Source organism: Euleptes europaea, chromosome 6 (assembly GCF_029931775.1).
Source record: "Euleptes europaea isolate rEulEur1 chromosome 6, rEulEur1.hap1, whole genome shotgun sequence".
Classification (NCBI taxonomy): Eukaryota; Metazoa; Chordata; class Lepidosauria; order Squamata; family Sphaerodactylidae; genus Euleptes; species Euleptes europaea.
This window is the reverse complement of record NC_079317.1, coordinates 19,466,174-19,485,517: the sequence shown is the minus strand read 5'-3', so window position 1 is coordinate 19,485,517 and position 19,344 is coordinate 19,466,174. Positions and strand designations below refer to the sequence as shown.

At 44.0% G+C, this 19,344-nt stretch overlaps 1 protein-coding gene across 1 annotated transcript in view; it reads left to right on the top strand.

Annotated features, from left to right (window-relative positions):
• EVL (Enah/Vasp-like) overlaps positions 1-19,344 on the top strand; it is a 153,040-nt gene that overhangs the window by 65,074 nt on the left and 68,622 nt on the right. The window contains exon 3 of the mRNA XM_056851405.1: positions 4,729-4,909. Within this exon, the coding sequence (XP_056707383.1) occupies positions 4,729-4,909 (181 nt within the window). The remainder of the gene's footprint in view (positions 1-4,728; positions 4,910-19,344) is intronic.

The following is a 19,344-nucleotide window of genomic DNA, read 5'->3' as shown; positions in this document are numbered from 1 at the left end:
TGGTCCCACATTTGCCCCTGACCCATAACTGTTACTGTGGTGGGCCAGGAAGGACGCTACAGGCAGTACTTTAGTCTTACAGTTTTCTACCTTAGTCTGATTCTTTTTTGGGAGCCTGTTATCTGTTTTTGGATTGTTGTGTTTTAACTTTAAAAAACTTCTTAAGTTCACTGAACACTCTTGTACGTATTTGTGTATTGTGACTAATTTATTTCAGGCCCCAGATTTGTATTTTTCAAGGATTTGAAGGGTACGAACATGGTGGAATGGACAAAGGGGTATATGTGAGGATTGGGATAGATGGGCTACTGGTGTAGAGTTTTAGCCTGGGACAAATAAACAAGGAACTCTGTTGGTTATGGTACCCATTCCATTGGCATTTGGAAGTCTGTCTTGAGCATGTATTCAGCTGAAGCCTTTCACCATGAAGTGTCACTCTTTCTTTTCTCTCTGCCCAAATCCCAAGTACCTTTCCAAAAGCTTTTTTGGGAATATTTCTCTGAGGGGGCAAAAACATCTTTCCAACATGTCTTAAACTTAAAGCCAAACTTGATTTTGAAACTATCTAGACAGCAACCTCTTTCTGCTTTCCACCTATTTCTGGTCAACCAGTGGATTTCTAAAGAACCAGCTATTACAAATTATATATTCTAATAGCAAGGTCGGCCAAATCTGAGGATACTTAAATCCAGTGATTGGAGCTGTGAACAGACAAGACAGATCTTTCAACAAACCTGAAAAAGCTCCAGGTTTGCAGAAGATCTGAAACCTAAAAAATGATACATTGGAGGAGTGGGTTAAAAACCCCAAATGATGAAAGGTACCTTTAAGAAACAGAAGCCCTCAGTGGCAGTTGCTAGGCAACCACAGCACTAGGCTGTTTTTTGTCCCTAAAAGGCAGGGGGAGGGGCTGTTTTGGCCTTTGAGGGAGGGCTCATCAGGGCCAGGCCTGGCAGCAACTATTGGGTGAATTGATACTCCTGACTGCATGACTTACCTAGGCCTGACTGCTTCTTACTGTGGTGTAGCTGTTACAGCTTCATAGTAGGGTCTGGAAGACCCAGGTTCAAATCCTCATCTTGCTGTGGAAGCTTACTGGGTGATTTTGGCCCAGTCACACACTTTCAGCCTAACCTATCTCACAGGGTTTGTTGTCAGGGTGAAAAGGAGGAGAGGAGAATAGTGTAAGCTGCTTTGGTTCCCACTGTGGAGAAAGATGGGCGTATAAATGAAGTAAATAGCCAGATAAAAGATAGGGTGGTGAATGGCTGAGAAGGAGGCAAGGAAAGGGGAGAGGATATGGGGGCTGCCAGAAGGAGGGAAAGAGGGAATAGTGTGGGGAGGAAGATCCAGGAGAAAGTGAGGTGCCATCCCACAAGTCCTTGAAGGTTCCCTACCATGCAAGCGGGCCTGGCCCAGTGGCCGGCACTGCACAACTGGGCCACAATTTTTCTAGGTAGAGGCTTTGGTGGGGGGAGAATAAAAGCTTAAGACAGTGGGTCAGTGTCTCAGTGTCTCAGGAGAGAAGGAAGCTGGAAAAGGGGAGAGGCTATGGGGGCTTTCAGGCTCCACAAGGGTAAAAAGTTTGAGAAACAGTGGTCTACATTGTAGACTCTACACTACTGGCCATTGCTATGGCTACTGGGCAGTTACCATGTCTATCTTGGGTGAGAAGGGTCTCCAAATTTTCTCCTTCTTCAGCAACACAAATTAACTAGTAATATTTTGGAAGAAGAGGTTTTTTTTTTTAACCATTTGTGGTATGTTTACCATTCCTCCAACTCTCTGGAGCTAGCCTCCTTCATTGTGGGCCTGATCTGTGAATTGGAGCCAGTTCACCTCATGCAAGGTATTAGAGACAAGGCAAGGAATGCCCCCTTTTCTCCTTTCTTAAAACCCTTAAGTGACACTAGGGAAGGAAGACGGAGCGCAAGAGCTTCAGCCTTCTGCAAGAGTCCTGCATAATATGAAAACAAGACCATTCCTCCCCACAAGTATTTCATGCGTGCCAGAAGACTCTACAGAAAGTGCTTGGTCTTGTTTCATTTGCGTGGGGCTATGTTTTTTGCAGAAGGTGGAAACCATGTGAGTCTCTCTCACCACTTCCCCAGTGCTTTCTCCCAACATGCCCTTTCATTTCCCCTAGTCTTCTGTCACTGAGGATTGTAGGAGGGGGGAAGGGTTTACTGGTTAACAGCATGCCACGCTAGAATTTGTGGGCCTCTGCCACTCTCTCGTAGCTTTTAGAAAAGTGGCAGAAGGTTTCCTTTTTCAAAAAAGTGGCACCTTTTCTCTTTCAGGGGTCCTTATAGCGTGATAGGCCAACTTCCTTGCTTTTGTATGCTCTTTATTTTTAGCGTTTCTAGTCTTCTGCCAGCTAGATTCTTTTCATCTTGGAATGATACTGTTTGTCTTTCAATTTTGTTTTAATTGTCTTTGCTGTGAGTTGCCACAAGTGTTTGGTCAAGGCGAGAAGAGCAGAGTATAAACTGAAAAAGAATGAACAGACAGACGAACCACTGGCTGAAGAATTTGCACTTATCTGCTGATTTTAATTGTTTTCCAATAATTTCAAAAACAAACAAAATCTGGCCACAAGAGTAGCATACAATACTATACATAGTCCCCCTCCCCAATTCCTCTACAGAGGGCTTTTTTCGGAACAGTATTGAGGTGTGGGCCAAACCAAATGTCCATAAGCAAAAGTAAATACAGCCAGCTATAATCAACCCGCCAATCCATTCTAAGATTTCCACACTATGCAGTGTGCAAGTTAGGTCCAGGATCTCTATCCTATGCAACAGTCACACAAGAGTTCCTCAGTTCCTGCACACGCTATGCCCAATTCAGATCTTGACTGTACTGCATTCACAGAACGGGCTAAATTATTTCCCCTGCACTATTTTCATAGCTTTAATGCAGGGGTGGGGAACCTTTTTCCTGCCAAGGGCCATTTGCACATTTATAACATCATTTGGGGGCCATACCAGATGTAGATCTCCCGGTGGGGGGGGAGAGGCTAGGGTTGCCAGGTCTCCAGCCACCACCTGGAGTTTGGCAACCCCAGGGCAGGCCACGCAGAGAAGGCCTGGAGGGCGCCCCCGCTCCCCCGGTCATCCCCCCTCCCAGGCGGGAGGGCAGCCAGCGGTGGGCCCGAGCAAACGAGGCACAAGGGGGGCGCAGCCCACGGTCGATCAGAAAGGGAGGAAGGAAGGAAGGAAAACAGAGAAAGAGGAAAAGGAAGAGAGGGATAAAGAAATGGAAAGAGGGGGAGAAATAAAAGGACGGAGGGAGACAGACAAAGAAAGAGAGGGAGAGAAAAAAGCCTTCCCCTCCACACACACAGCCGCCAGTCCCACGCGACCTGGCCCCAGGCTCCATACCCTCCCCCCCCAAGTCCACAAAAGGCCCTCCGAAGCCCAATCGGCTCCTGCGCGCATGCTCTGCCGCCAGGAGTCGCGGGCCTCTTCCCCCCCCTCACTGCTCAGTAGCTGACAGGCAGCAAGAGGGGCTTACAGTGTGCCCCGGCATTCCTGCACGCTGCGGCTATAGGGGGCAGCCTTGGGGGAAGCGTCCCTCCCCTTCCTCTCGCCGACCAACAGCCGTCAGCCGGCGAGAGGAGGTCCAAAGGGCACCGCAATGCCCCTGCAAGCCATGGCCCCAGGAACACCCTCAGGGAGGGCTGCCCTGCACTGCGCCTCTGCAGCAGGGCCCCGGAGCTCCCAAGGGCCACAAAAAATGTCCTCGGGGGCCACATATGGCCCCCGGGCCTGAGGTTCCCCATCCCTGCTTTAATGGTTTGTAGATGGGGGCGTAAGACATTTATGTGCAATGTACCCAATGCAGGGTAGAGGAGTCCAGACTCAAACTGTATATTCCATAATGTGGAAATTGGCCTTTGATTCTCTGTAGAAACAGATTAACTTCCTAATATGAAAATGCTAGAAGTAGACGAGGAGGCAGAGATTCTGTGAGCATTGTCTTTTGGGTCATGTCTGTGAACAAACAAACAAAAGAGAAGAGGGCCGCACCAAACCAAACGGAGACAAAAAGCAGCAATTGGTGCAAGGGAAAAATATTTAATAATTAAATTGCCCCTACTAATTTTGCATATGCTTCCTCAGGGGGATCTTTCTTATCTCAAATGTCCCAAGCAAGCAATGAAACAAAGACGATCTTTCTTAACTCAAATGTCTTTCATTGCTTGCTTGGGACATTTGAATTAAGAAAGTTCCCCCTGAGGAAGCCTATGTGAGACGCGTAGGGGCAATTTAATTATTAAACATTCTCCCTTTCACCAATTTAAAAAAAGAAGAGTTGGTTTTTATATGCCGACTTTCTCTACCACTTAAGGAAGAATCAAACCAGTTTACAACCTCCTTCCCTTCCCCTCCCCGCAACAGACACCCTGTGAGGTAGGTGGGGCTGAGAGAGTTCTAAGAGAACTGTGACTAGCCCAAGGTCACCCAGGTGGCTTCATGTGTAGGAGTGGGGAAACCAATCCGGTTCATCAGATTAGTGTCTGCAGCTCATGTGGAGGAGTGGGGAATCAAAGCCGGTTCTCCAGAATAGAGTCCACCACTCCAATTACTGCTTTTTGTCTCCATTTGATGTCTGTGAAGACATCTTTTGTATGGTATAGTGCTTCTCTCTGTCTCTCTGGCAGTGATTGCTTCATTTACTTTTTGTTTGGTTTCTTAGTGTTCCGCTCTGCCATTTCCATTTCAGGTAGTGATTAATTATTCAATTGTGAAAGGACTGAAGTACAATCAGGCAACGCCCACTTTCCATCAGTGGCGGGATGCACGGCAGGTGTATGGATTGAACTTCGCCAGTAAGGAAGAGGCGACCACGTTCTCCAACGCAATGCTGTTTGCTTTGAATATCATGAACTCGCAGCAAGATGGAGGTAGGGTGAACAAGAATTTTTCTTCTTCTCTTATTCAGCATGAGTTGTCATGTTGTCATGAGGTGCTTGCTCTCAGGGGGTTTCTTTGCCTCGCTCACTCGTTATCGGTGCCTTGTTTTCAAGTAAGGGTGAAGACAGACGCCACCTTTTTAGAATGTAAGAAATGTTCTCACTGCTTTTTAGAGAGCCGACGTGGTGTGGGTGGTTTGAGTTTTGGGCCCGAGTGGGAGACCCAAGTCCAGATCCTCAGTCTGCTGTGAAGCTTGCCAGTTGACCAGCTGAGGCAGCCACCCACCCCCAACCCCCCGATCTGGGCTGGCAAACCTGCTGTGGGCTCATCAGCCGAGGCAGCCACCCCCACTCCCGATCTGGGCTGGCAAGGCCAAGTGGCATTTATGCCTTATCTGGCCCTTGTAACAAATGAGTTCAACACCCCTGCACTAGTGGGCCATCCCTTTGGTAGGACCGATGGTAGGAGAACACTACAGACCGCATCCTTTTTTGTTTGCTTGTTAAACCGCTTCATGTGCAGCTGAAAGCTGCATGTTCCGCCCACCCTGCATGAAAGAGACATGCTAGTCCCGTTAAGTTGCCACCATGTCCATAAACGTCTGGTCTTGAATGCTTACTTTTTGAAAAGCCGGATTCAGTGTTGCGCTGGGTTTGACGCCACTCGCTGTGGCACTCCAGGGACAGGGGGAAACAACAGGTACAGCAGGATCTCTGTGAGATGAGGGGTGGGCTTCTTGAACCAGAGTCCTAGGTATTCTGGTGGCAGAGCACCCGATGGAAAGGAACAGCCTTCTGGAAATAGCTGCTGTAATGGCTGCTGCATTGTTCTCTAGGACAACATTGAGGCATATTTTTTATTACTTCCAAATAGTCTTGGTTGATTTCTGAAACATGGGTGTAAAATCTTTACATATATTCTATACTTGGAAGCTAGTACTTGATCTTTAATAATGGTTTAATGTCCAATGTGTCTGTCTAATCTCTCTCTCTCTCTCTCTCTCTCTCTCTCTCTCTCTCTCTCTCTATCTATCTATCTATCTATCTATCTATCTATCTATCTATCTATCTATCTATCTATCTATCTATCTATCTATCTATCTATCTATCTATGTGGCTCACGAAAGCTCATACCCTACCAGAAAATATTTTTGTTAGTCTTTAAGGTGCTACTGGACTCTTGTCCTTTTTGGTCTCTCTCTATCTAATATCTCTATCTCTATGTAAGGTATCTATCTAATGTGTCTGCCTGCCTGTCTGTCTGTCTATCTATCTAATCTCTCTCTCTCTCTATTGTATCTATATAATGTGTCTGTCTGTCTGTGTCTGTCTGTCTGTCTATCTATCGTATCTACCTATGTATGTATCTATGTATGTATCTGTCTGTCGGTCTAATGTATCTTTCTAATGTATCTATCTATCTAATCTGTCTGTCTATCGTACTGTATCTATCTATATATTTAAGTGAGCTTCTTTTCAAGTCAAGCTTCGGACAGTGGGACCCACTTCCAAGTGAATGTGTTTAGGTCTGCAGACTTTTATGAACCTCATGAAAGTTTATACGTTAAAACCAAGAGCTCAGGTTTCTTCAATGATATTTACTCTCAGTTGCAAACATTGACCCAGCTGCCTCCATAGAGCAAGAACGTATGTACAGTATGTGGCTTCTAGTAACACGATCCCAGTAAGACCAAAAGTCTTAAATTCCAGATGCCAGTGTATGCTCTTAAATATTATATCGATGACCATTAAAGGTTTAGAGTTGAAAGTTTTGCTTCATAGGTTCAGTGAGGTTTGTGGACTTTTGAGCCCCAGGCTTACACAAAAACTGGTTGCCAACTGGACATCAGACAACTCAGAAAACTGCTGCTTTTTCTTCAGGAACTTCAGAGGACCCAGTGTTGTTTGTTTCAGCTCTTTGCATGCGCTCTCTAGTGAAACTGGCACCACCCAGCCCTAGGAACCAGGCTGATAGTATGTATTAATCATAGTTCTGTCCCAGCCAGTTCTCCAAGGGGCTCGTGCCAGCTTACACTGGAGTCAATTATCCCATTTTGTCCTTCCAGCACCCCTGAGAGATCATTTTGGTTGAGAGAGTGTGATTGATTCGAGGTCCCTTAATGAGCTTCGCAGCAGATCAGGGATCTGAACCGTAGCCACCCCTGCTCTGATATTCTGCTCACTGTATCATACAGATGCTCAGTGTGGAAACTTCATTAATTGTCATCTTGAGAAATGGAGTATGGAATCTGAAGTAGCGTGTTAGCTGAGTGAGGGCAGGTAAGCATCTGGCTCAGAGACCACCTTGGCTTCAATGTCTGCAATGAATTCGAAAGAGTAGCCACGTTAGTCCGCAAAAGAGAAATCAAGTGGCTCTTTTAAAACAGATTTGTTCTAGGATGAGATTTTGTGACTCACTTATACTGGAATATAAAGGTGTCCTCAATAAAGGGAAGCCAATATTGAGCCAGGCCTACATCGCAGGTTTCTTACAAAGATATAATGCATGTGAAAAGGCACAATGTAAAGTGCTTACTTTTGAATAATAATTTTGCTTATATCACAAACCTTACTATATAATTTGCTCTTAATTTTTTTTAAAATTCATTTTAAAATGAATTCATTTTAAAATTCATTTTAAAAGCTAGTCTGGATGACAGTGAAATCTGGAAGCCATTCATGTTGAGGGGGGAAGCTATTGCTTGAGATTGATCAGTCTTCTAATATCACTTAGAAATTCCAGAGGGGTAACCATGTTGTGATGGAAAGTGCTGTCAAGTCACAGCCAACTTATGGTGACCCCGTAGGGTTTTCAAGGCAAGAGACAAACAGAGGTAGGTTGCCATTGCCTGCCTCTGCAGTCCAACCCTGGACTTCCTTGGTGGGCTCCCATCCAAGTACTAACCAGGGATGACCCTGCTTGGCTTCTGAGCTCTGACAACATTGGTCTACCCTGAACCATCCAAAGGGTTGCCAATCTCCAGGTACTAGCTGGAGGTCTCCTTCTATTGCAACTGATCTCCAGCCGATAGAGATCGGTTCACCTGGAGAAAAAGGCCTCTTTGGCAACTGGACTCCTTGGCATTGAAGTCCCTCCCCAAACTCCGCCCTCCTCAGGCTCTGCCCCAAATAATGAGGCAAACCCTCTATTCTAGAGGATTTGCATCATTATTTATTATCGTACCCCATGTTGGACTCTTATTCCCAAAGGCTAGATTCAGTTTCAAACACGGTTTCCTTGCCAATCTACAGCTCACAAATCAGAATGACTTTGAAACAGGACTCACTGTAGTATGTTTGCACTGATGTGTAGAGTGTTAGGAAAACATGTTTTTAATTAAAGAATAGGATTTCATATTAAAATAAGAATAACCCACAATAAGTACCCCATGATGGAATGGTATGTTACTATGTACAAGGCTAATTCTAGTTTGATGTGGTTGAACAATGGTAAAGAGATTCTGAATTGTCTTTTAAAAAAACCACAACGTATAGACGAAGTAGACTTCTGCTTCAGCCAGTGGTAAATGCACTTGTGAATGGTGGCAATACAAGTGAAGTAGGGTGGGGTGGGAAGGTGCCTGACTCCAACACAACCCAGTGCAGACCTAATACTGTCAATCTGTAATAAGGTTGCCAACCTCCAGGTACTGTTGTATAAAGTAATAGTATGAGGCTCTCAATGCTTATCTTTTGTAAAGCCTTTGGTAGTGAAAGCGCGATTGTTCATCCGGACAGCGTTTCCATTTTTTTCAATATGCTTCCTTCCATGTTCCCTTGAAGAACTTGATGATTGAAACAAAATTTACAAAAGAAAAGAAAAAGTTATTAACTGAACTGAAACATAATTCATTTTGATACTATTGTAGCAAAGAGATATAGCTACTTCGTTTCTCTGTCTTTATGTTTTGTATTGTCTTAGTTGTTACACTGTATAGAATTGTATAATTTTGGACACTCTGTACGTATACACCACATGTTTGTAGCAACTATATTATAGCATTTTGATAAGCATTGAGAGCCTCATACTATTACTTTATACAGTCTAGCCCTATAGTATTGGTGTTTACCTTCTCTAGCTAACCTCCAGGTACTAGCTGGAGATCTCCTGCTATTACAACTGATCTCCAGCCGACAGAGATCAGTTCACCTGGAGAAAATGGCCGCTTTGGCAATTGAACTCTATGGCATTGAAGCTCCTCCCCAAACCCCCCCTCCTTAGGCTCCACTCCAAAAACTCCCCACCAGTGGCAACCCTAATCTCTAACCATGGTTGAGAGATCAGGCACCGGCTGCAGGATTGTGCCTTCCCTCTTTCCCATCTGCCCCACTCTGGCATGCAACAACTCCCTTTGGCTAACCATGGTTTGTTTGTTAAAACATTTATACCCTGCCTTTCCTAGGCCTGAGGTAGCTTACAATACATGATTAAAACAATAAAACTCCCAGTCCCCACACATACTGCTAAGAGTTATATCTGTACTGATGCTAACTAGTCTCTCTCTTAACTGGGGTTTGCAAACAAATCTCCAACCTTATTTGGAAATCCTGGTTTCAGTGATAACTAGGGTTGCCAACCTCCAGGTACTAGCTGGAGACCTCCTGCTATTACAACTGATCTCCAGCCAATAGAGATCAGTCCACGTGGAGAAAATGGCCGCTTTGGCAATTGGACTCTATGGCATTGAAGTCCCTCCCCTCCCCAAACCCCACCCTCCTCAGGCTCCGCCCCAAAAACCTACCGCCGGTGGGGAAGAGGGACGTGGCAACCACAATGATAACTAAGGTTACAAAGCCAAAATGTAACTGAGGAAATAAGGGAACATAAATGAAAACCCAGATATATCGAGCATCCACAATTTTGTTTGCTATTCCCAAAGGGCCATTTATAATATGCTTCCTTTCCCTTTCCCTGACTACTTAATCAAAATATGGTTTGAAGCAAAGCAATTCCTAACCTTTGTTTGCAAACTCAAATTCTTGTTGCAGTTTTAATGTTAAATATGCTTTGATTGTAGATGGCTTGGTCTAGCATGTAAACTATTTTTTTTTTTTTAAATTGCTCCTTTCACTTATGTGAAAGGATTATTTATTAATTTTATATTCTGTATCGACTCCCTGAAGTAAATACAGCATATAAAATTACTTTCACATGGGAAACTTGTGCATGTGCGCATGTAGTCTATGGGTTCGGACAGTTTTTCTTGGATTTCTGCAGAGCTCTGACCAAATGATATCGAAAGCTCCGCCCACAAAGTAGTCGCAGTGTCAAAACTGCGATCCAGGCATAGCACTAGTGGGAAAAAGTAAATACGGCGAACGAGAGACTTCAGTTTCTTGGATGATTCTTGGATGCCTTCTATTTTTAACATTTGTTTGCATTCCTCTCTGTCGGTTGTTTAGGCTCTTGCGAGGCCTGCGTCGCTGATGCCAAAACGCTTGACTCGAACTGCTTACTTGATTCAAACACCCACTTGTATGGCCTAAAATTAATCAGTTGGATGGTTGAGGGGGGAGCACTCATATAGCACTCAGCTTGCTTTCTACAGGGCCTGTCTGTTTCAACTGCAGTTAAACCTTTTGGAAACAGCATGTTCTCCGGGGACCCTGTTAACCTTGTGCTTAAATTTAGAATGTTAACAAACGACCGTTTTCCAGAAATGTGAAAAAGCATCTTAGTAGGTTTTGGCTTTTGAATTTATAGGCATGTATTTAAAAATTTAAACAAAACAAGGGCCGTTCTTTTATCTAAAGGAATGGTACCTAAGATCTGCTTCATGGGTAGGGTTGCCAGCTCTGGGTTAGGAAATACCTGGAGATTTTTGGGGTGGAGCTGGAGGAGGGCGGGGTTTGGGGAGGGGAAGGACTTCAATGCCATAGAGTCCAATTGCCAAGGCAGCCATTTTCTCCAGGTGGACTGATCTCTATTGGCTGGAGATCAGTTGTAATAGCAGGAGATCTCCAGCTAGTACCTGGAGGTTGGCAACTCTATTCATAGGCTGGGGACGTGTGGTCTTCAGAAAACAAATAGGATTATTCCATCTCAGCTGCCTCTGCCAGACAATATTCCACTGGGACTTCTTATTCTGTATTGGGGATCATACAGAGCCTCTGGTAAAGCCCTTGATGTTGGACCATTATTTTAACAGGCGGTCAGTGTCCTGTTGTGGCATTCAACTTGGAGAGCACAAAAATCCTGAGGGAGAATATATTTTTCCCCCCTTCCCTTGTGAAGCCATCATATGGCAGCGTTCTTGTTAAAACAGAAACTTATTTTTGCTAACGCAAAGCTGCAGGACTGCTTGATTCCCCCCCACCCCCTGAGAACATACAGCGTGGGCTAATTTTATACAGGGATGTCAGCCACCCCAAGTCCAGAGAGTCTAGCTAATTTTGATTAGAGTTATTTTTAGAGTTTTTATTTTTGTCGTGATCTGCAATGGAAACATGAATATTAACAAATCAAACCCCAGACCAAACTGCTATGAGGAGCCCTGATTTAGATCAGCCGTATAGGAGGACAGAGGTTAACCCCTTTACCCCCTTGCGAGTTTCCTGGTCTTCTGCCCCCATTCCCCACCCCACCCCCAGGTCTGCTAGTGTAATATAGAAGCCGGAGTGTATGGGAAGATGTAGTTTCAAAAATCCTCTTTCATCAGCTGTGAAGTTCACTGGATGATATTTCACCAGTAACTCTCTCTGCAGTATTGGTTGGATAAAATGGAGGCAAGGAGAACCATATATCCTGGGAAGGGTGGGATACAAACATAATAGGTGGATCCAGTGATTATTTGCAGAGTTCCAGAAAACTTAAGCTCTGGCACAGTCAAATCTGTGAGATCTCTTCCTCCTTATTTTTTTCAGTTTATGTGCACTGCTTGCGCTGATGGATAGGGTTGCCAACCTCCAGGGACTAGCTGGAAATCTCCTGCTATTACAACTGATCTCCAACCGGAAGAGATCAGTTCACCTGGAGAAAATGGCCGCTTTGGCAATTGGACTCTATGTCATTGAAGTCCCTCCCCAAACCCCACCCTCCTCAGGCTCCGCCCCCAAAACCTCCTGCTGGTGGCGAAGTGGGACCTGGCAACCCTACTGACGGAGGGCTTAACATTGCTAGTGTGTACAGCCGCAGCTTTTCTACAGTGTGTGTGCGTTTTCAGAGGTTGTAGAACTGGGGAGAGTCCAGGTAGTTGGGGTACCACACCGGTGAGAAAAGGCTTCAGCATTTGCAGCTTTTTAGTTGAGAATAAAAGGGGTTTCCTAAAATTATGATTGCTGTAGAATGAGATTTTTTTGTTCCCCTCCCTTTATCATAACCCTGGAAATTGGGGTCACTCAATGAAACTGAGTGGCAGTAGATTCAGGACAGATTAGGGCTGCCAACCTCCAGGTACTAGCTGTAGACCTCCTGCTATTACAACTGATCTCCAGCCGATGGAGATCAGTTCACCTGGAGAAAATGGCCGCGTTGGCAGTTGGACTCTATGGCATTGAAGTCCCTCCCCTCCCCAAACCCCACCCTCCTCAGGCTCCGCCCCCAAAACCTCTCACTGGTGGCAAAGAGGGATCTGGCAACCTTAGGACAGATGGAAGTACTTTTACATACAATGCATAATGACAGAATTTGTGGCTACTGAATGAAATGGAGGATGAGGGGGTATCAATTGCTATTAGTCATGATTGCTAAGCAGAACCTCTAGTGTCAGAGGCAGCATACCTCTAAAAACCGGTTTGTTATGGGCAAATAATAGAGGAAGACCTTTGTCTTCATGTTGTGATTGTAAACTTTTTAGAAGCCTCTAGCTGGTCACTGTCAGAAACTGAAGGTTGTACTACCTAGACCCTTGGTCAAATCCTCCTTCTTTTCTTAATACCAGTTTATGTTGAAGGTCTAAGACATCACATTTCAAAGAAAGATGAGCCCCCCCCCCCCCAAGAAACATACCTTTTTCATGCTGACCCATTTAAGCGTGTGCAAGTTGAAAACTATCTTTTCTGCTTACAAAATGATGATACTGCAGTGGTTCTTGTAACATGTTGAGATCCTTTGGTGTGACAAGCATAGCATAAATGGAAAATATTACAGCATCAGATCCTGCATTTTGCCAAAATAACAAGGTTCCATATAAACTCTCCCACACTTTCATCTAAACATTTTTTTTATCACGACGCTTGAGTCCATTAAAAATAGAATTAAATGTCTTTCTGTTTTCCCGAAATGTTTCAGATCATCAACTTTGGTTAGATCTTTTCCATGGAAGGGCTGTTTCAAATAGGCATCATCTTTTTTTGCCAGTTGCGTATGTTCATTTCCTGCTATTCCATGCTAGTGCCAATTCTTTTCGTTAGCTCTCCGAGTTTGATAACCACAAGGTCACAATTTGAAGGAAGAGGAGAAAGGATCATCTTTATAAAATGGTATAATACATTGGCTTGGGTCCAATGAAGTGTTTCTGCAGAGGGAAGGATTCCAATCTATGGATTTAGAGGGTAGCCATTTTGGTCTGCAGTAGAATAGCTAGATTAGAATCCAGTAGCACCAAAACGATCTTTGGGTGTGTAAGCTTTCGAGAGTCAAAGCTCCATGGAGTGTTAATTTTTTTCATCCTCTCTACCACCTGCTGAAGGAGCCCCGTGGCGCAGAGTGGTAAGCTGCAGTACTGCAGTCAAAAGCTCTACTCACGGCCGGAGTTCGATCCCAACGGAAGTCGGTTTCAGGTAGCCGGCTCAAGGTTGACTCAGCCTTCCATCCTTCCGAGGTCGGTAAAATGAGTACCCAGCTTGCTGGGGGTAAAGGGAAGATGACTGGGGAAGGCACTGGCAAACCACCCCGTAAACAAAGTCTGCCTAGGAAACGTTGGGATGTGACGTCACCCCATGGGTCAGGAATGACCGGTGCTTGCACAAGGGACCTTTACCTTTTTACCACCTGCTGAAGTTAAAATTGCTCCCTGAAATGCTGCTCCCCCAGGGACAGGTAGCAATTTGGGACTAGTGTGGGTGGAGGAGGTAATAAATTCACACACTGGTAGTGGATTCTAGTGCAGTATCACCTTAGAGACCAATGAGGTTTTTGGGGCTATAAGTTTTTGAGAGGCAAAGCTCAGGTAGCTTTGACTCTTGAAAGCTTATAACCCCCCCCCCCAAAAAAAAAATCTTGTTTGTCTCTAAGGTGTTACTGGACTCAAATCTAGCTGTTCTACTGCAGACTAACACAGCTATCTCTGCAACTCTGCTAATGGGAATACTTCCATCCTCAGAATCCAGCCTATAAAATAATGTACTATTACATCTTCCACACTTTGTAACCGAAGTATAAGGCATGATCCAATTCATGTTTACTCAGAAGTAAGTTCTGTTGATCTTGGTGGAGCTTATTTCCAGCAAAGTGTTTATGGACACTTTGTTATGCCTTTTATTGTGGTATATTACAATGCTGGCACGGAATAGCAGAAAATGAATGTGCACAACTGCCCTCCCCCCCAAAAAACCTGGTGAATATTTGAAACAATTCTTCAAAGGGAAAGATCTAAGAAATTGTGGTGATCTGAAACATTTCAGGAAAATGAAAAGACATTTAATTCCATATTACGTTGTGATTATTTCTCTTGAGTGATCAGACTAAGTTCCCTTTATGACCATTATGACTCTTTACCCAGCTTTGGTAGTCTCTCTCCCCTACAAAGTGCCTTTTGTTTCTGTTTTCCTATCTGTGGCACTCGCCCTGTTCAGGAGCAGCTCGAACCTGTTCACTGCTTTACTTTTCACATGTGCAACTGTATACTACAGTGCAATTGACAAGATTTCCCTAACTGCTTTCCACACTGCCCAGTTGGAGTCCTGGTTTCCCCCTTCCTCCCAGACTTCTAATCTCACCACTTAGGAGCCAATTGTATAAATAAAAAGTGAGCAAATTAATCAGGCAGCCATTGATTATAAATAAACACTGCTTTGTTATTATTGTTTTTTTTAAAATCTTACTTTTTGATGCTCACATATTTCCATGTCTCGTGAAGGAGATTTTTCACATGTACATTTTCGGTTGGCCTTTTGGGAGTTGTTGTAGTCGACCCCTGCCTCGAATGACATTTGATTACCTGATCCAGCCATCCAGGATAATTGATTTCACCTACTGTGCAGATGCAAAAGCAGCTTGCGAGACTAAATGATGATGTCACAGCGCCATGTGGCCAGTTGCCTTTAGCAACACCATGAAGCCATTGTGGAGAGAGGACAATGCTTCGCATGCTGCATTGTCTTCACCTTGAGTGGGTAGAAGGAGATAAAGCATCCCTAGGTGTCACAGTAGTAATGATCTCATCCCCAGTATAAGAAGGTTACACACCTACTGATTAGGTCTTTGTTTTGCAGTGGTTAAGCTGAGGAAGTATTTTTGCTGAGACAGTTATGACCTAGCTTGCTATTTCAGAAGTGAGTGCAAAGTATTTGTTGAAGAAATCACATGAGTTGCTACTGATATTGCTTATTACAATAGCCAGTCAGAATACTTAGAAGTAGTCACATGATTGTGTTTATCAATTTTAGAGATTGATCAGATAGATTTTCTCTATAAATATACTTGGTTGTGAAGAGCACATCAGATTTCCTTGAACTGAGGCTCATGAGGCAGAGATTGAAAGACCCCTGCTTGGTAAGACATTGGGATGTTTGGGCTATCAATAAAAGATAGAAAGGGTCAAATAGGTACATTAGTACATTATCTTGATACTTACAGGACAATGATTAGCACATTATGTCTAAAGGACAGTACTCAGCTCAAACCCAACCCCCTCTCTGACTCTTCCTACACACTTGACACTGAGAGACACTGTCCTTCAGTGTTACTACTCTGAAGATGCCTGCCACAGCTGCTGGCGAAACGTCAGGAAAGAAAATTCCAAGACCACGGTTACACAGCCCGGATAACCTACAAGAACCAACGGTCAAATAGGTGTTTGGTCAATTACTGGTTGTGTGAATAAGAGAAAAAACAGGACTCGTGGTTCAAAAGATTATATTGTATTATCAAAAGTTGGAAAGGGTGATCACTTTTTCTGGCACGGTAAAGCAAGGATTGATATGAAGCTGTGAATTGTATCGAAGCAAAGCTCTAGAGAATTTTCAGCTCATAATCTTTCTAAGTGTTGCAGTTGGGAAAGCCGAACACTCTTAGGGTCAGGGCGATGCTCCCTGTTTTGCCGTACTTCTCAACATACGCTTCTGTTCCTGGCAGAGTGACGACCCCCCCCCCCCTTGCTGTAAAGGCTTCTGATCTGGCACCTCTTTACCTGCTGTTCTGTAATGGTTCCACCTCCTCTTCCTTTGCTTCCATTCTTTGTTCTTGCTTTTGTATAAGGAGCAAACACGTTTGACTCCTTTTCAGAGAGCTTCCCCCAAATTGCCATTGTTCTTGCTTTTGTATAAGGAGCAAACACGTTTGACTCCTTTTCAGAGAGCTTCCCCCAAATTGCCATTGTTCTTGCTTTTGTATAAGGAGCAAACACGTTTGACTCCTTTTCAGAGAGCTTCCCCCAAATTGCCAAAAGGGAGTCACTTTTTGGAACTGCCAACCACTATTGCGAAAGAAAGAAAGAAAGAAAGAAAGAAAGAAAGAAAGAAAGAAAGAAAGAAAGAAAGAAAGAAAGAAAGAAAGAAAGAAAGAAAGACTAGCTCTGTCCTAGGTGTTGTTTTTTTAATGAACCTAGGGTAGATCTCATATAATCAGATGAGCATGCCTTTTATATTAGGTGCTTTGGAACCCAGGCAGGACAATGCTGCTGCAGTCGTCTTGTTTGTGGGCTTCCTGGAGGCACCCGGTTGGCCACCGTGTGAACAGACTGCTGGACTTGATGGGCCTTGGTCTGACCCAGCATGGCTTTTCTTATGTTCTTATGTGGATATCGTTTTTGAACGGTTGTGCGCGTTCTGCAGTTTCAGCATGAACAATACAAGCAGAGGATGATAACGATACTGGTGAGAGGTACTCCAGTAAGAAGACAAGAGAGCATCATTCTCCCCACTTGCTGCTCAAATGTTCTTGAACTTGAGTGGAGCTGACAGGTTATCTCTAAATTGCCTTTGAGAGTGTGGGGTGTGACAAGAAGCAAACTCCTGCTGTTTATATATCGTCAGAACAGCACAGGACTTCCCACAGCCTTTGAAAGTCACCAAGCAAAATGTAACAGCTCTCAGGAAACATTCTTGAGGTTTCCGCTACATTGGTATAAACCTCTTCAAAAATGACACTTTTTCAGATGGGTGGCTGTAGAGTCCAGAGACTGACAAAATTTACTCCAGCCGAAGCTTTTGTGAGCTCATTTCATTGGATGAGTGAAATGTACATCCTTGAGGACGATAAATGTATGTTAAAGGCTGCAAACAACAGAAGGGGGGCGGGCGAGAGAGATATTACAAAGAGAGGCAGTTTAAAACAAGCTCCAATCAAAAGAACGAGCTATTCAGTCATGGAGCGTGAGCACCACTTCCCATTGTTGACTGATAGGCAAAGTGAGATCAACACAAAATCTTATCTAGGAAAATGAAGGGTGAAGTATGAAAAGCTGGTCCAGGTTGACTCTTGTAGACATACTGTGGAACTAATTCTTCTGTAAGGGATGGGATATGTAAGATGAACCCTGGTTAGTTATCTCTTTGCACGATTGTGCACGTTCTTTGGCTCCAGCATGAACAAGAAAAGTAGCAAGTGAGGAATCTTGTGGTATTCTGTACAGGCTCCCTTGCTGCCTAGAACTCTGTCCCAGAACTCCTACATGGTATCATCTTCTCTCATATTCCTATAAATTGTTCCTTAGGAGCTTAGCCTTTTCAGAATAACTGTAAAATCAGTAGTAGTTGCTAAATGGTTTTTCTTTATGTGTTTATATTCCTTGGTGGTGGAAACTGCCGTCAAGTCACAGCTGACTTATGGTGACCTCATAGGGCTTTCAAGACGAGATTATCAGAGGTTTGCCATTACCTGCCTCTGCGTAGCAACTGTGGACTTCCGTGGTGGTCTCCCATCCAAGTACGAACCATGGCTGACCTTGCTTAGCTTCTGAGATCTGATGAGATCAGGCTAGCCTGGGTCCCCCAGGTCAGGGCACCTAATAATTACCCTTCTTCAAATGCAAAATCAAAGTTCAGCTGGCTGAGGTGGTAGAACTAGGGGAGTAAATGGTCATAATGCTGTACTCTCAAACTGGGACATGACAAATGACCCCCCCTCTTTTTTTAGCCTAACCTACCTTACAGGATTGTTGTGAGTATAAAATGGAGGGGAGAACAATGTATAGGATTTCTTATAAGTTGTAAATCCAATTTTCTATAAATGCATTGCTATCAGCGTCTCATTTCGGTCCCTATAACAGAGATTAGGAATTGCCGGTCTGGGGAGACCAGGGTTCAGATATCTGCTCAGCCTTTAAGCTCTCTGGATGATCTCAAGCCAGTCGTTCTCCCTTCATCCTAATCTACCTCACAAGGTTGTCGTGATGATAAAATAGAGGAGGGGAGAACTACGTATGCGAGGTAGACTCGTCTGAGAGAAAGTGACTGGCCCAAGTTCCCCCAGTGACCTTCAAGGCAGAGAGAGGATTTGCACACTGATCTCTCCAGTCCTGCTAAGGCACTGTGACTACCATGCCACGCTGCTTCTAATTATGGTTGCTTGGCTCAGTGGCAGGAATATACAATGGCAAATATGATACTAAAATAAGGATCTTGTTCAGTCAGGTGCTGAAGACTACATTTACCCAAGTACTTTGTTGGTGAAAGTTGTCTATTTTAAAGTCCCGCGTGTTGGTAAGACAAACTGGCCTGTCATGAATACTTTCTTGGGCTGTCATTTCACAGCGGTGTTACTGACTTCTGCCAGACTAGAACTTGTGACTGCCAGCGAAACGCTTCCTGTGCCGTTTCGCCCGGCACAGATCTTTCTAGGCCCCTTGCTCCTGTGATACAATCCTTGGTATTCTGTTTGTATGTACAGATAAAGTAGTTGTAATAGGTAGAGCTGAATAAATGGCAATGTATTTCAAAGAAACAACCATGGAAACTGTTGGGTTTACTATGTGTTATGTTGGTTTGGACCAGACTGTATCTCTTGCCTCATTTACATTGGCGTTGTCCTGTAGAACTCAGTAGGAATAAGCTAGAGTAACCTTTTTTCCTGTATTGCTTACTTGGTGTGCGTTTGCCCATGTAAGCAAATTAACGGAGTTTCTAGCTGAAAAAGTTGAATGAACTTGTCCCTTCAAAGGATGAACTTTAGGCAAATGTTGCAGAACGGGTATAGAAAAATGCAGTTGGGATTCATAGCTATAGATAAGGAAAAAGTACAAAGCCCGTTTAAATTGTTTACGTTTGAAACACAGGAAAGAATGAGTACAGTATTTATGTTTTTCTTTCCAAGCTTTTAATTTTTC